Here is a 16,906-nt window from a genome sequence, read left to right on the forward strand (position 1 = left end):
TGTTTTTTTAAATATTATAGTTTTACTTATTTTTCAGGCATAAATGAGCTTCCATACAGCTCCGGTGCCACATGTTTGAACTGAGCTCCATCTGCTGGACAAACATCGTTACTGCAGCTTGAGGACGGAGAAAGTTTAGATTATTGATTATAAATCTATTTATGGATTTAACTAATAGTTATTTTCATTATTGATTATTTGTTCAGTATTTCTCAGAGACACCAGGTTACGTCTTCAAATGTATTTTGTCCAACAAACTGCAGAACTTGAAGACGTTCAGTTTAAAGTTATAAAACAGAGATTTAACAGTTGAAAGGAGTTAATGACTGAATCATTTACTCCGTTAATTTAATTAAAATCAAACTGAAACTTTTCTCCAAATCCAGACTTTTACTGCACTGAAGCTAAAAAAAATCAATCAATAGAAAATTCCTTCAAACTGTTGTTATGGAGACGAGCCAAACCAGGAAATATGAGATACTGGTTTAAAAAATATGAAGAATCATTAAAATGTATATTTGCAAATATTTTAGTGTGTTGAATTAAAAAAAGCTTAAAAGATTTTTGCACGAGCAGATCAAAGCTGTTTATTAATTTACACTTTCAGGAGTTTTACTGGTTTATACTGGGATTATATATATAAAAATAAATATCTTGAAACAGTTTTAATCCTGAATTATACTTTAAAATCCATATTAATCAAAAAAATTAAGTTCTAACTCCAACATGATGTCCAGTAACTTCATCACTCTCTGATGTCTGAAAACAAACTGATGATCCAGGTTCACTTTTAAAACCATTAAGTTTGAGAAAGTGACGTTTCTACTGGTGAATTACTGGTGAACGTCTGAATCCTCTCACTGATCGTCACTTTCATTAAAACATCCTGAACTTCTTCAGCATATTTAATTTAATTTAACTGCACTTCAGAGTTTTATTTCTATATTTGTTCAGCAGTGATTTATCAGTATTTCACTAAAATATTTCCTTCTTCTGGTTTTTTCCTCTCAGGCTGTTTGAGGAGTTTTAAAACCTGCAGTTTGTATTTTACATCTGGAATCACTTCCTGTTTAAAAGTTAATTATCTGCGTTTGCAGTCCAGCAAATATAAACCATCAGAGTCCAGAAACACAAAGAGCTGCAGTGTTGAAAGTTGTGACTAATTTTCTTGTCAAGACTAATAATTTAAACCCAAAGAAGATATATTTTGTGGTCCAAGATGTTTATTTTCCAGAGAACTGAGTTTGAACTAAACCTGTAAACTTCATAAACAGCTTATAAATCATCTGACTCGGTTCAGGAAACCGTGTTTGACCTTCAGAGTAAAAGACACGAGGCTGCGATGATGTTTAGAGAAACATTTTCGTCTTTATTAACGCCCTTCAGTGAGTCCCTGTCTACTTGTCCTCAGGCTTGTTGAAGCAGTAGGTGAGGCAGCACTTCCCGCAGTAGTGACGGTCGAAGTGGCTCGCCATGAAGACGCCGGCGCCGCACTCGTCAGCCGGACACTCGCGCCTCAGCCGGTGGATTTTACCGTTCTCGTCCACCTGGAGAGAAAAGAAAAGATAGAAAACATCAAACTGCTGCAGCGAAACCAGCTTCACACGACAAAAACTAGATAATTTATAAACTTTTAGAAGTTATTTGGATCCAAAATGTCTTCAAACTGTTTCCTTACTGGTCAAAACCCCAAATTATCACATTTGTATTGATGCTAAGAATCAACTCCTGCTGCTTCAGCTCAAAAACAAAACTTGATCTTCTGAATTTGACAAAATGTAGTTTTTTTTTTGGAAGACATCCAATCAGATCACAGCATCCACTTCAATCCTGCTCATATCAGACTGATGATCAGCTGACTGCAGGTCTGAATGTTTGGTTCAGTTTCAGATTCAGAAACACAACTAACAACCAGACTGACAGAAAGATGATACTGAACATTAAAATGATATTTGTACCTTGTAGTACTTGAGCACAGCGAGCTTGACCTTCTTCCTCTTATGCTTGTTCTTCTTGGGGGTGGTGTAGGACTTCTTCTTCCTTTTCTTGGCGCCACCACGCAGCCTCAGCACCAAGTGCAGAGTCGACTCCTGATGGAGGTAAAAAAAACAACAAAACATTGAAACGTTTCTGCCGGCGGGAGCCTCAGTTTGTCCCAGATGTTCCTCCAAACATCTGCAGTTAATGAAGAAACATCTTAAGAGTTTCTGCAGGCTGATAATGTAGCAGCACGATGATCTTTAACAAACTGCAGCAGCTTCTCTCAAGAGTTCAAACAGTCCAGCAGATAAAACATCTTCTGCTCTCAGCTCACCTTCTGGATGTTGTAGTCTGACAGCGTGCGTCCATCCTCCAGCTGCTTTCCAGCGAAGATCAACCTCTGCTGGTCAGGAGGGATTCCTGCAGACAAAACACCACACGTTAACATCAAACTACACCAGAAGCATCTGACACGTGCTATTAAAGCTTCCAATGAACTAAAACTGATCTGCAGCTCGATGACAAACTGTTTTATAATTTACTAACTGATAAAGATCTGTAAGACTTTAATTATCTGTTTAATTTTAAATGTATTAACTTTAATCAATTAAACACAAAACTGACCAGTTATGTAAATGTGCTGATAAAACATTTAATAGAGACACAGTGAGATGTGGAGTCTGAACAAGCTCAACTGGAGCTGCAACTAACAATCATTTTCATCATCATCAATCTGCCGACTGTTCTCCATCAATCAATTACACTCAGTTCATCAGTTTGTCTGTAAAATCTCAAAATAGTGAAAAAAGCCTGTTATCATTAGTTAGAGATGAATGTCTTCAAATGGCTGGTTTTTATTTACTAGAATCTATTTATGTGTCTCGTCTGCAAAAAGACAAAAATCCACACATCCAAGTTCAAGATTCTCACATTTCAGGACAAAAATAAGTTGCAGATTACTTTAAACAACTAATTTCTCCCCCTTTATTCCAAACTGAAACTGTTTCCAGATCCAAACAAAGATGGTTGCTGGAGGCCACCTGATATAAACAGCTGCAACTTGGGAAAGAGTTCAAATATTTAACGTGCAGCAGACAATATTTGTCCATCTGGATAGAAGAAAGTCTGAGATTCTGGAAAATTCCAGTGATGAAGAACTGAGATCCTTTGCTGAAGTAATAATACAGCATCACATTACAAGTAAAAGTCCTGCATAAAAAAGCCTCCTACAGTAAAAGTACATAAGTATTATGAGCTTGATGTAGTTAAAGTATTGCAGTAAAAGTAGTGGTTTGGTCCCTCTGACTGATATATTATTATATATGACATCATTAGATTATTAATAGTGAAGCATCAGTGTTAGAGCAGCATGTTACTGTTGTAGCTGCTGGAGGTGGAGCTAGTTTACACTACTTTATATACAGTTAGCTAGTTTCAACTACTTGGAATAAAAAAAAGGTTGGAAACCACTGGTTTCATCTTTAACAATGTGTTGTATTTTAAAAGCTTGTTATATTATCCATTGTGTCAAATCTTCATCTGAAAAGTAACTAAAGCTGTCAAATAAATGTAGTGGAGTAGAAAGTACAAAGTAGCATCACATGGAAATACTCATGTACAGTACAAGTACTTAGAATGCTATTAAACGACCTTCTGGGTTTACATCTTTTAGAGAAACTGATGTTTAGCTTTGACTCGAGTCTAAAACACAATTATACAAAGTTTCAGTGACTCACCCTCTTTGTCCTGGATCTTGGCTTTGACATTTTCAATAGTATCTGAAGGCTCAACCTGAAAAATAGAAGAGAAACCGGGTCAGACTCGCGCTTCCGGTCAAACCTACCGTCACATTTAACTGCAAAGACTCAAAACTCATCTTTAACATCCATCAGTACTTTTTATTTAGAGACAAACTTTAATAAATACTGTATGAGGGAAGCAGGATCAGTTAGAGCCTGCTGCTATCTGACACACGTGTTTCTGCAGTTCTGAGGAGCAGTTAGCATCGGGTTTAGCCACCTAGCTTCATCTACGACAGTCGCAATTTTAAAACATATAAGCTACATTTCATTTTATATGTGATTAATAGTGGACTTAAATGTCATATCAACAGCTTTAATTTAACAGTTTGGTGAGTAGCACTCCGAGTAACAGCAGCCCTTGAACGCCGCATCCCTCCGTCTCACCCACCTCGAGGGTTATAGTCTTCCCCGTGAGGGTTTTCACGAAGATCTGCATCCTGCCGTTCAACCCACCTATATGAGAAGATATATAAAACACTTAAACTTCATGTTTGTGCTGAAACAAGCGTTTAAAATTCGTTATTTAATGATAATATTCAGTTATAGACGGAGAGCGATCTTACCACAGGCTCACTCCTAATGGCGGATCATGAGAAGAGGGCTTTTGGAGCGAGCGACGGGGTTTTCTGCCCTCGTTTGCACGGGTTGGTAGGTAGCCGTTACTGTGCCTGATGGAAAATACCTCAAAACACTCTTTGTGTCTTATTTTTGCACGTTTAGTATCTTTTTTTTATCGTCCGTATCGACATTAAAATTAATCAGAAATTTATATTGCGGCAAATACTCCAGTGTATTTAAAGAAGAGAGCGTCTCATTGTTTTAGAAAAAAACTCATTTCCCAGGTACACTTGCATGGTAACCATAGCAACCTGTGTTTCCCGGTACAGAAGCAAACGGCTTTTTAATGTGAAGTTAGCTTAAAAACATGAGTAAAAAACAACGTCTGGGGAAGGAATAGTTCGATATTTTGGGAAATATGCTTATAAATCAGTGAAAATGCGTCACATTGTTTTTAAAAACCTCATTTCCCAGGTACACTTGCACAGAAACCATAGCAACCTGGGTTTTCGGTGGCTCTTCAGTGCGAAAACTAAGCGGAAAGTTAGCTTGATAATATTTTTATGAGTAAAGAAAACATGTCTGAGCCACAAAACTCCAGCAGTTCACCTTCAAGAAAAGAAGAACGACACTCAACACCCGACATTTTGATATCTGAGAGTGATGAAAGGTTTTTCCAGTCTCTGTACGAGTTTATTGACTACGAGAAGCAGTACCTGCAGTGTCCGGCAGAGGGCGCGGACGAACTGCGATACATTATCTACCGCTCTGCGTTTAATAAGGTATTTACTAAAACACTTACTTCCAATTACTACTTTAAAAGGAGTAACTGATGACTTTATTAATGTTTAATATGCGATTTAGCTACTTATTCTTTTTATATCAATCAATTTGGCTGTTTTTAGTGCCATTTTCTGTTAAAGGAGTAGTTCGTCGTTTTGGGAAATACACTTATCAATCAATCAAAAAATGTTCCGTTGTTTTAAAAGCAAAAAAAAAAAGAAGCAAAGACAAACTGTGTTTTGTTGTCTCAGTACTTTGTGCAATGACGGTAAAGTTGAATCTAATCTACTAATGAGACGATAATAATAATAATCTGAGTCTGAATCTTATCTAAAGTCAGAGGACAAACCAGATTCTGTCTCTGTTCTGTTGTTTTTCCTCCTCTTCTTGTTTGCGACAGGTGATTTCTCGAGCGACGGCCTATAAGAGACTTCTGATGACCATTAAGGCGGAGTATGATGATGTCATCAGGGCACTGAAGCGGAGGGAGGATGGGATGAGGGCGGCTCAGCGAGCTCTGGCGGCCGCGACATCACAACCGAAATCACTAACAACCTGCCGGAGACGAGCGGCCCAGCTGAGGGAGAGGTGTGTGTTTTATATTAAAGATGCTGAAAACTTATTTCCTCAACCACAAAATTATCTACCAAAGCTGATGTTTGTGTCTTTGTGTTTTTGTCTGTGTTCTGTTTACTGGTTTGAAACAGCTCCGTTTGAAGAGGTGATGTCACATATTCCCATGAACCAATTAAGATCAATCAATATTTGAATCTGATAACAGTTCTGATGCTGTTTCCTGATCAAACCACATCCACACAGTCCTGAACTTTAAGGTTTCCTAAAAGGCTAAACTGACAGCAAACACTAGCTAACATGGGAACAAGCACATTAAAACAGGACCTGAAACAAAAAGCCTTTCCATTAAAATAATTAAAACTGTGATGAACGTTCCTTTGACTGTGTTTGTAGTGAAGGTTTAATGTGTAAAAAGACTCTTCCAGACTTTTCCCATCCGTCTCTTTCCAGAGTTTCTGTCCTTCGGAGGGAAACAGCAGAACTTCAAGAGGAGATCAAGAGACAGAAACTATCTAACGAGCAGCGAACATGGATACCTGGTACCACTGATCCTCTACTGGGCTCCGTTACTCAGAATAAAGTGTCTTATGTGTTGAATATAGAAAATGTACCTTTTACTGTTGGTGTTTCTACAGTCAGCTGTCTCTACGGAGATAAATCCATTAATATATCTGTAATTATTTTAATGACAGCAGAGGTGCTTCAGTTCAGGAGCTTCTCTTCAGCAGTTTCTGCTGGACATCAAAGCTGAATATAACAGTTTTTAAATTTTAAATTTAAACTTATTCTGGTCTGTTGTCAATGGAGACAATAAAAAACTGAAGCTACAGCTTATTGTACCGACATTTCTTACAACACGAATGATATCTGACATCATGACATCATCATTTATTATATCTTGTACCTGATCATACTAATGCCAAAAAATCAAATACAAAATAAAATAGAAAAGTCAGCTGAAATATTATAAGAGGCTAAAACACAAAAACATTCATTCAACTTTATTGTTTTTTTCTTAAATCTTGACACTGAGTGAACTTGTTTATTGAACTTTATGAAACTGTGATTGATTGCTCACATTGTTCTCTAAAGTGAGTCTGCCTGGTGTCTCAGGTTTAACGGTGGCGCAGTCTGAGGATCCCGAGGCTCTGGACGGACATCTGAAGCATCTGGAGGCCCAGAAAGTGTCTCTGCTGGACAGGAAGAGTCACTGCGTCTCTCTGGAGGTCAAAGCTGAGCTGGACGCCAAGCTGCAGGCCGCCGAACGCCACAGAGACCAGATGAACGCCGAGAACAGTCGACTGAAAGTCCTGTAAGAGCTGAAACACTGAACCTGCTGCTGTCTGTCTGCACTGAGTTCACAGATACTCAACCATCTGTTTTTAGATAAAGACATAGATCATATTAGAGATATTTAACCTCAGTAACTCTTAGATAACTTAGATAAAACTTTGGATGGAATTTGCTTTTTCAAACCTATTTTGTTTACAGCCCAAACATATTGTCAAATTTAAATTAATATACAGTTAAAGGATGGGTTTACAATATTTAAAGTGTGTGTTAAACCAGCAGTCAGGTGTCCATATGAACAGTGAAAGAGGTTTTCCTCACTGTAATCATTCCTCCTGTTCATACTGGATATTAAAAGATCCTTCAAATGTGCTTTCAATGTTAGTGATGGAGGCCAAAATCCACAGTGTGTCCACACAGTCATTTAAAAGTCTGTGTGAAGCTTCTATTCAGCTTCAGCAGTCTGAGTTAGTCACATCAAGTGGATATCTGACACATTTACAGTCTTTTTAGCATCAAATTCCCTCTTTGTGTTTCCTCGGACAGTGTTTCCCTGTTGAGCTGCAGGTGGAAGTATAGTAACAAAAAGAGGAACTTTGGCACTAAAAAGACTGTAACGTTGAAAGATATCTACTTGATTTGACTCATTTGGACGCTGAAGCTTCATATTAGCTTCAGATAAACTTTGAAATACATTTTTTGCACAGAAGGAGGACTGTGGATTTTGTCCTCCATCACTTCCATTGTAAGGTCATTATGAAGGGATCTTCTAATGGTCAGTATGAACAGGAGGAATGATTACAGCAAGAAGAACAATAATAAAATCCAGAAAACAAAACAAAAGCAAAGTAAACGTTCATATTGTTGATGGATGATGTGAACGTTCTGGGCTCGTTTTCTGTCTGTCTGACTTTTTAAAAAACTTTTTTTCTTCATTGACGTTTAGAAAAAAATCATAAGATCATACAGAACATATATATATATATATACACATATATATATATATATATAAACCTCCTTCATGTGTGTCGGCAGATACCGGCGTCTGAGGTTTGTGTTTGACCGTCTGTCCAGCTGGGCGGAGCAGAAGCAGCAGGTTCCTCTGGAGGAACTCTTGGGTTCCACGCTGGAGAACATCAGACAGACCAGCGGTGAGACGCTGCAGCTTTACTTTAACATGAACTGGGACTGATGAGTGTTGGTCCCATGATGGTAACAACAGGTTAAACACATGGGAGGAAACAACAAATAATGGACATTTCTTTATTTTATAGCATGAATATGGTAGATTTTCCAACAAATATTGTCTTTTGACTGCTAGTTTCAAATCTTTCTGCTATTTTAAACAATAAAAACACATTTCCAACCAATATTCACCACTTTAAAAGTTCACATTGATGATGTTTAGTTGATATTTCATAATTTAATCATATTGATTTATGCTTCAGGGGTTATTTATCAGACTCACATATCATTTACTAAATATTTCAACACTCTTCATTATTTCCTTGACTCAAACCTCGTCCCGTTGGTCCTGCAGTGACGGACGATAACGCTCGCAGCATCGACGCCGAGCTGTTTGAGGACGAAGAGCCGACCGGAGTTGACGAGTCTAAACTCCTGACGGATCACCTGGACAGGTGATCAGACAAACACAGCTCTGATCAGTTGGTCTGAACTCTCTCTGAATCTTCTCTCACTTCTTCTTCTTCTTCTTCTTCTTCTTCTTCTTCTCTTGTCAGGTTTATTGAGCTCTTTGATTCGGCTCAGTATGAGGAAGCTGCTCTCCTCGCTGCCGGATCTCCTCGAGGAATCCTGAGGAACCTCGACACCATGGAGATGTTTAAAGGTGGAACATCTGTACATTTATATATATATATATAGACTAATCCAGGTTGTATTGCATATATTACTCTAATGTATTCAAAGCGTTTCACTTTTTAAGAGCTTTTACCAAGAAATCTGAACTGTATATGTTGAAAATATAGTCATGAAATGTCATTAAAATAAAGTTATAATCTATTAATTTCAATGAAATGTGTTCCAGTTTGAACAGAAGGCTCGACATGTTTTCTGTTCTGTCATCAGCTGCTCCAAAAACAAAATGACACTTTCATAAATCCTCATGTTTCACTCTGAGCAGCATGAACTGATCTCTGTTAGCTCGGTGCAAACTAAACATGTCATAATTATCCTGCTTAAAACTGTTCAAATTGCACTAAAACATACTGGAATCACTTTATCTCACATTTTGTTAAGAAACAAATATTTTTATTGCATCACAGATCATCATCATTTTTAGTAAAAAACAATCAATCAATGACTGGAGAGATGTGAGCTCCCCCTTGTGGCCATTCAGAAGTTTACATTATTCATTTCTAGTTGACGTTATGAGTGTATGTGATGTGCTTATTATGTGTAGCTTTATGTTTTTATTCTCTAATTTGTACTGTTTGTTATTGTGCTGTTATATGTTTTAATATTGACCTGCCTAAAGGACTGCAGATGAAAATGATCTATAAGTTAACTCTGGTTCATCATATGGAAACATTTATGTTTAACACTGTACATGGTCCCAATAAATAAATAAGACAAAATAAATCAGGAAATGAATATGGGACTGTTAGTGTGTATGTTAGTGAGCCAGACAGCTCTTTCAAGTCACTCATGAGGATTTTCACAATTATCCCAATAATGGAAAATCACCACAATCAGCTTATCCTGAGTGTTTTATATCATGATACGGTTCAGTGCGAGGTTTCATTAAAGTATCACGTGTTTCAGATTTGTATGAAATGATGCATTTGGTCTGATTACAATGACAGAAATCAGGAGTTTGATGAAAGTAATTCCTGACTTTACACGACCAGATTCTTCAACATCGTTTATATCCTCGATCAATATAAATCAACTACATTATCCACAATCACAGAGACTCATCCAATCACAGAGTAGCTGCCTTAACAGGACAGAAAACAAAACAATATAAGACCAATTAACAAAAAAATTAGCAAAAACAACAAACAGCAAAAAAAGAAAAGGGGGGGTTAAACCCTGTACAGCCAGCAATAAGACCTCTCTAGATAATAATGACCAGATATAATATGATAACCCACACTGTGGGGTGAGGTTGAATGATTCACAAAAGACACTTTTAGTTCCTGAGTTCCTAAAATTTGGTAAAAAAGGATCTTTTGTGACTAATTCTGAGAAAAAAACTGCAGCACATAAACAATAATCATTTGCTTTCTGTCACGTTTCCACTTTGTCACAGATGTCTGGAGAAAATCCAGCAGAAATGTCATTTATAAAAACATACTTAAAACTAATCAACCAATCACAGATGCTGATTCTAACCTGCAGCCAATAAAATGGCAGCTTTGAGATTTCCAAAGGTCTCGTCCAGACTTCTGTGAGCGAAACGAAATAAACGTTTGTCCTTCTTTGTTGAAAGATGTCTTCCTGTTCACCCGTCTCCTCTCAGGTGTGAAGGGGCCCCCGGGCTCGGCCCCCCCTCTGCTCCTCTTCTTCCAGGCGTTGCTGATCACCGCCGCGGCCGATGACGAGCTGTCGGCTCCTCTCTCTCTGCAGGGGGTCCGCTGCGCCCTGCAGCACGATGCCTCGCAGCTCGTCACCCACGCCGTCGCACTGAACAAGTAAATGCACAATCAGAGAGGAAATGTTTTTATTCTGTCTGCTGGTGTTCAGCTCTTCACCGTCTTCATCCTCTCAGACTGACCTTCTCTGAGGAGCTGGGCGACGTCCTGACTGAGCATGCTCAGAAGAAGCCCCGTGAGGCCGACTTGTGTCTGGCGTTGGCCACCGTCGTCTACGAGGCCTGCAGGCTGGACAGGAAGACCGCACTGAGCATGTGCAGGAGAGGCCTGATCCACAGCGCCGCCGAGTTCATGAACCACAGCCGGGACCTCACAGCTGGTCTGTGTGTGTGTGTCTGTGTGTGTGTCTGTGTGTGTGTGTGTGTGTGTCTGTGTGTGTGTGTGTGTGTGTGTGTGTGTGTGTGTGTGTGTATAATCTTTAATTAATCTGTAATCTGAATATATTACTAACGAATTATTAAAAGATAGATGGGACTAGAAAGATACTGAATGACATTAACAGAAGAGAACAAAGAGAGAAAAAGATGCAACGATTCAGTGCTGACTCACGTTCACTTGGCTCCAATACAGCATATTGATCTCCTGCAGTGTGTGTGTGTGTGTGTGTGTGTGAGTGTGTGTGTGTGTGTGTGTTTTTATCATTCATGTTGGGGGGACTCACCTCTCTCGGGGACAAAAAAGTCCTCATAATGTTAATAATAATAATAATAGTAATAATACCTTGATTTATATGGTGCTTTTCAACACAAGTTACAAAGTGCTTTATATTAATAATAAAAAAGACAATAAGCAAACAGATATTATGATAAAATACAATGAAAGATAATAAAACCAACAGTAAAATCAATAAAAAGTAAGTCTAAAATAATGAGTTTTTAAACATTAGCTCCTCCGGCTGGTCGTTATACAACTGAGGAGCAGCCAGGAACGACCTACCGGAGGATCTCAGGTTGCATTCAGGCTCGCAGGAGGTCAGGAGGTCAGCTATATGTTCTGGATTTAACCCTCTACGAGCCTTAAAGGACCAGTGTGTGGGATTTAGTGGCATCTAGTGGTGAGGTTGCAGATAGCAACCCCTTCCAAGTGTGTAGGAGAACCTACGGTGGCTGCAAAACTCATGAAAAACCAGTGTTTGAGTGGCTGTTTGAGTGAGCCAGGGTTTGGTTTGTCTGTTGGGCTTCTGTAGAAACATGGCGGTGCAGCATGGCGGGCTCCGTGGAGGAGGACCCGCTCTCTATGTAGATATAAAGGGCTCAGAGGCTTTGATACACTCACAATACTTGTTAGTAGATCAGCAATTTGTTTTCTGTCACATAATAATCTGTGTATTAATCTCTCTCTCTCTATCAGAGGACTGTTTGTGGGTACTGGGTCGCTCGCCCAGTCTCTCCCTCCTCCAGCTGTTGACGGAGCCTCGGCGGGGACCGGTGGCCATCTTGTCAGTGGGCGTGGCCTGTGTCAGTCTGCTAGCTGACCCTCAGCAGCAGCAGTTAGCTCTGCAGCTCCTGGACAGCTGCGTCAGCAGAGGACGAGGTTTGTCGACCAACAGATGAACATAAACTGTTTATTAGGAACGATCCGATACAACAGCTCTGCCATGAATCCTGCTTTATGAAGCTTATAAATGTTCAGTTTGTTGTTGTTGTTGTCAGAGGTGATTATTCTACTTTATGTTTATTATTAAGGTCGTAGTGTGTGATGTTGTTCTGCTGTGTGTTATATTCACAGGTGTTTGTAATATTCACATACATGAGAGAAGCTTCGTAAATGTAGAATTCATGGCAGAGTTGTTGTATTGCATCAGATTGTACAGGTGTTACTCCTGAAAAACCAGCTGTAGCACAAATTATGACAATAATAATTAAATAAAAGTAAAGACAGTTAAATAACTATTAACAGAACAGCGCAGAGGTCGACCAAGAACAAATATAATAATATAATATTACAAATAAAATAAGGTGATAAAAACAATTAATTGTTGTTTGGTTGGGTCCCGAGAGGAAGGAACAAAGTGAACTAATGGCTGCGTGTCTCTGTCCTCTCAGAGGTTTTCGAGCAGGTGATCCTGGAGGACAGCAGCTCTTCAGTGGACGACTGGACCGACGTGGCGTCTCTGTGCTCCGAGCTGAATCGTTCTGACCTGAGCCGGCTCATCATGTCCATCCTGCTGGACCAGAGCGGGACCAGAATCCTGTCCCCAGACCTGCAGGGAGCCCGACTCATGGAACACGTCTTCCTGTGAACAACTGAACCTGAAAGTCCTCCAACAGAAACAAAGATCAGCTGCAGTGTCAGCTGTTAATAACCTGTTTCTTCTTCTTCTGTTTGCGGCAGAAAAACACTTAAAAACACACAAGTTCTGGTAGTTGTTGTAGAAAAACTAAAGTAGCTTTAAAGGACAGATTCACAATTTTTCAGGCATGTCTTAAAACATTTAAGCATCTGTGTTTTAGACTAAATTAAATCTGAATCTGTCTGTATGCGTCTTATTCATTGAAAACTATTCAACAGTTCTGATACAGTATCATAGTCATAATCAGACACTCTCTCTGTTATCTGTGTGACATTTTGACCTTTGAGCTTTGGGTGGTGTCAGTGAAATGACTCAGGCAAAAATGTTAAATAGTGACAGCTGACGGCCAGCAGGTGGCGCCCAGACTCACAAACTGAAGCTTAGATTAAAGTGGCCTTCAGTTATGACCAGAAACAGCTTCCAGGAGTCTCAGCCTCTGTTGGTGTGATACCAAAGCATCATGGGAGCTGTAGTTGTTGAATAAAAACAAGATATTTATTGATTTATCTTTGGGCCTCATGCGAGAACATTTTCTCCTCTTAAATCTGTGTTTTTTTGTACGAGTGAAGTCAGATCTGACAAACTGGTTTCAGCCTGATGAATATCTCCTGGTCATGAGGAACTGAATGTTCCTGAGATTTCATCATTAGCATCATGTCCTTATAAGGCGACCTGTTGTGCTGCCTTTGTGGGCGAGTTTCATTCACAAGAATGTTCCCAAAGACGCGAAAGAAGAATCAGAAACCAGCAGACACATTTATCAGTGTCAGTCATCGTATTAGAGGAGCTGAAACTATTCATCAGAACAACTGCACTGTGACAGAAATAAAGAGGAAACGCTTTGATGCTGAAAAACATCTTTCTAAAGCAAAACGTGCCTCATATGAGAGGCGTCATGTGACCATCACAGAGACATTAGAGGAGAGAATATTACAGCCTGCAGTAGCTGATACACATTTTATTTTAGTTGATGTCAGTATCGTATTTAAAGTCCCTCCACTCGTTTGTTTGTTTTCATGTTCATCTGCTGAAGGAGGAACATTAAAGGGTTCAGCCTACGACCATAATGTCTGACATCACAACTAGTTTGGAGCCAATCGTGGTCCAGTATGCAGCTTAAACAAGTGTGATGTGGAAACTTGACGCCCACAGAGCACAAACACTGAGGATGAACTTTACAGTGAAGGAGGAGACAAATATTGTGGAAAAACTAAATCAGACAATTTATTAGTCAATGTAGAATATTTTATATACATCTTAAAACCCGTCTGGAGGGGATTCATTCAGATTTTCTCCCCTTGTACAGAAAGTCAGACTGTCTGTTCATGATTCGTACAACAGCTCTAAGAAAATACTAAGTGCCAGAAAATGTATGAATGTCACAAATGTTCTTAAATCACACGTACGTGCCTCTCAAGAACAAATCCGTTGAGAACGAATCTCTTCTTGCTCTCGAGGCCCATTGTGCAACATGAGTAGAATCTCATTCAGCATTTTATGATTTATTAAATTTATTTTATTTTATTTGTGCAGAAGAGTCTCTATTTCACCATCAGCTCTTCATATATAGTAAAGTTCAAATCACCTGTAGAGAGCAGAGATGGAAGAGGGTGAGAAATAACTAAGTACATTTACTCAAGTACTGCACTTAAGTACAAATTTGAGGTACTTTTCATTTTCTGCTACTTCGTAGTTCAACTCCAATACAATTCAGAGGGAACTGTTGTACTTTTACTCCACTACATTTATTTGACAGCTTCAGTTACTTGAATTGAAATGACATGAAATAAGAGACGCTTCTAAATTTTGCTGCATTATTTAAGATGCGGCTCCCAAAACTTCACATATTCAGTGTGTAGTTGTGTCTCTGTGTCATGTTTCAGATGTCTGCGAGTTGTTAGTTTCTCTAAATAAATAATCATTTCAAATAAATAAAACCCAAAGAGGTAAAACTTATATTTCACACTCAAAGATGAAAGAAAGATTCTGGGAAATGAGTCCAGATTTATGCATCAGAACTTTGTTTTTTCTTCTTTCATACACAAAATATCATCTCACAGTCGTTCAGATTTATCTGATGACTCTTGTAAAGTCCTGAAGATCAAATAACAATAAAAAGCTGCTTATACACTGATTCATCAGTATCAGTGATGTACTTTATTAAATGTATTCAATATAGTCACAGCCTGATACTTCTACTTTAACCCTTTAAATACATTTGCTGCTAATACTTATTCACTTTTACTTAAATAGAATTTTAATGCAGGGCTTTTACTTGTAATGAGTATTTTTACCTTGTGGTATTTCTACTTTTACTTAAGTAAAGAAGTACTTCTTCCAGCGCTGGTAAGAGGTGAAAGGTCAAACGTGTCAGAGAGGAGCAAAGAAACCTGAAGACGTCCTCAGTCTCTCTGAAGAGCTAAAAGTTGGTGTCAGATGACTGAAACACATTTAGCTCTTCTGTTTCTGACAGTGTCATCTGTCTCCAGTGTGACAGGATGCGGCGTCCAGAGTGTTGAACAAGTCTTTTTTTACTCTGCTTTTAAAGGCGTTTACAGCTTGAGTCATTCAAACAGAATCACAGACTCTCTGCAGTTTGTTTAACGAGCCAGACAGCGAGCAGGTAGATGGAGGGTTTCCTCACCTCGGCGCCAGACATCAGAGAGCAGAAATCTGATTGAAACTGTAAACTGCATCACTGTTCTGGCTGCATAGCTGTCTTAACAGCCAACTCAAATTAAACTAAAGTTTTTTTGTCTGCTACAGCAACATATCTGCTCTGTAAATAATGTGTCCTTTGAAACAGGAGAAACCAAAAGGGAGAAATTTATATTTTAATTATTTGATTTCATGAGGGCACCAACTAGTTTTACATTACTTCGATTAAATACAATTCCATCATCCACTTATATAGCTGGAGTCCTTATTTCCAAACAGCAAATCAAATCTTAAAGTGATAACATGTCGTTCTATCATCGGCAGAGCAGACGGTCACACTGAGCCTGATTGCATCCTGCTCCACAACACAAGAGCCACAGACTCTGAACAACAACACACATTATCTTCCTGCTAAAGTCTCCTTCTTATCTAACATACAAACATGAACACATGTCTTGTCCTGCAGCTTAGCTTGTTGAGCGAGCCACTAGGGATGTGCAGAGATCCCAGTATTTGTATCTGTATTTGTTTAGGCAGCAAAATTATTTGTATTTGTATTCGAATAAAAGTGGAAAGAGGCTTAAAAACCCTGTTTTCGTTTTTACTACGCTTTTAATTTTAGAATATTAAAGTGTTACAACAAGTGTTCATGAATAAACTACCTTATGAAGGAGGTCCCTCCACCGGGTCTCTAACTGGGGTCTCCCAGATCATAAACGACTACACTGACTACTGAGCTAAAACTTTACTCATCGCCTCATCCCCTCTGCAGACAGACCTCTACCTATTTATACACCCATAACACAGAGACAGCACAGCGTTTAACATGTAGGGAGGAACTTCAAAGGTGATTCTTGCTTTGCACTTTTCATTTATTGCCTATTTTTTACAACCTAACTTTGTGGAAAGGAGAAGAAGAACAACAGCTTATGGAGAGTCCTTTAGGAGCACTTTGTGTGTGTCAGTAGTTCAGCTTTATCTCTGGGGAACACCTCCAACTCCAGAAGTGATGTCCAAATAAGGAAATGTGCATCATGTAGCAGGTGGATGTGACTCCCCTCATTGAGAGCTGCTGATAGATGTAACAGTGGAGGAGAGGAGAGACACTGAGATAGCGATGAAACTGACCTGCACGCTGGTATTTGACATGGGCTTTTTTTTATTCCCAAAAACAAATAATTTTAAAAATATTTGTATAAAACAAATATTCGTAAAAAAAAAAACAACTATTTGTGCTTTGCTGAATAATGTATTTGTATTCGGGCACACCCCTACGAGCCACAAAACAAACCGCGGGAAAGTGCACCGTTAACGTCAGTTAGCGGTTAGATTGCTAATTAGCTGCTCAG

The 16,906-nt window shown here is 38.9% G+C and overlaps 2 protein-coding genes across 2 annotated transcripts; one reads left to right on the plus strand and one right to left on the minus strand.

Annotated features, from left to right (window-relative positions):
* Window positions 1-1,343: 1,343 nt before the first annotated feature.
* Window positions 1,344-4,393, minus strand: rps27a (ribosomal protein S27a). The gene is made up of 6 exons (XM_042432546.1): window positions 4,346-4,393; window positions 4,171-4,235; window positions 3,717-3,771; window positions 2,315-2,400; window positions 1,959-2,090; window positions 1,344-1,547 (listed from the first exon to the last, which is right to left on the minus strand). The coding sequence occupies exons 2-6, from the start codon at window positions 4,216-4,218 to the stop codon at window positions 1,398-1,400; spliced, it is 471 nt and encodes a 156-aa protein (XP_042288480.1). The 5' UTR covers window positions 4,219-4,235; window positions 4,346-4,393; the 3' UTR covers window positions 1,344-1,397.
* A 92-nt stretch (window positions 4,394-4,485) lies between these two features.
* Window positions 4,486-13,403, plus strand: LOC121911198 (clathrin heavy chain linker domain-containing protein 1-like). The gene is made up of 11 exons (XM_042432475.1): window positions 4,486-5,122; window positions 5,524-5,711; window positions 6,150-6,238; window positions 6,813-7,011; window positions 8,025-8,140; window positions 8,530-8,629; window positions 8,732-8,838; window positions 10,474-10,645; window positions 10,723-10,925; window positions 11,957-12,139; window positions 12,652-13,403. The coding sequence occupies exons 1-11, from the start codon at window positions 4,904-4,906 to the stop codon at window positions 12,846-12,848; spliced, it is 1,773 nt and encodes a 590-aa protein (XP_042288409.1). The 5' UTR covers window positions 4,486-4,903; the 3' UTR covers window positions 12,849-13,403.
* Window positions 13,404-16,906: the final 3,503 nt, after the last annotated feature.

Source organism: Thunnus maccoyii, chromosome 14 (genome assembly GCF_910596095.1).
Source record: "Thunnus maccoyii chromosome 14, fThuMac1.1, whole genome shotgun sequence".
Lineage (NCBI taxonomy): Eukaryota > Metazoa > Chordata > Actinopteri > Scombriformes > Scombridae > Thunnus > Thunnus maccoyii.

What these genes read in the sequence shown, in the direction of transcription:
- rps27a (XM_042432546.1), bottom strand. Translation starts at nt 4,218, where the DNA reads ATGCAGATCTTCGTGAAAACCCTCACGGGGAAGACTATAACCCTCGAG. An exon ending in CAGACTACAACATCCAGAAG is followed by an intron (nt 2,091 to 2,314) that starts GTGAGCTGAGAG and finishes TACCTCCATCAG; the next exon opens with GAGTCGACTCTGCACTTGGT. An exon ending in CTGTGCTCAAGTACTACAAG is followed by an intron (nt 1,548 to 1,958) that starts GTACAAATATCA and finishes TTTTCTCTCCAG; the next exon opens with GTGGACGAGAACGGTAAAAT.
- LOC121911198 (XM_042432475.1), top strand. Translation starts at nt 4,904, where the DNA reads ATGAGTAAAGAAAACATGTCTGAGCCACAAAACTCCAGCAGTTCACCT. An exon ending in AACAGTCGACTGAAAGTCCT is followed by an intron (nt 7,012 to 8,024) that starts GTAAGAGCTGAA and finishes GTGTGTCGGCAG; the next exon opens with ATACCGGCGTCTGAGGTTTG. An exon ending in CTGACGGATCACCTGGACAG is followed by an intron (nt 8,630 to 8,731) that starts GTGATCAGACAA and finishes TTCTCTTGTCAG; the next exon opens with GTTTATTGAGCTCTTTGATT.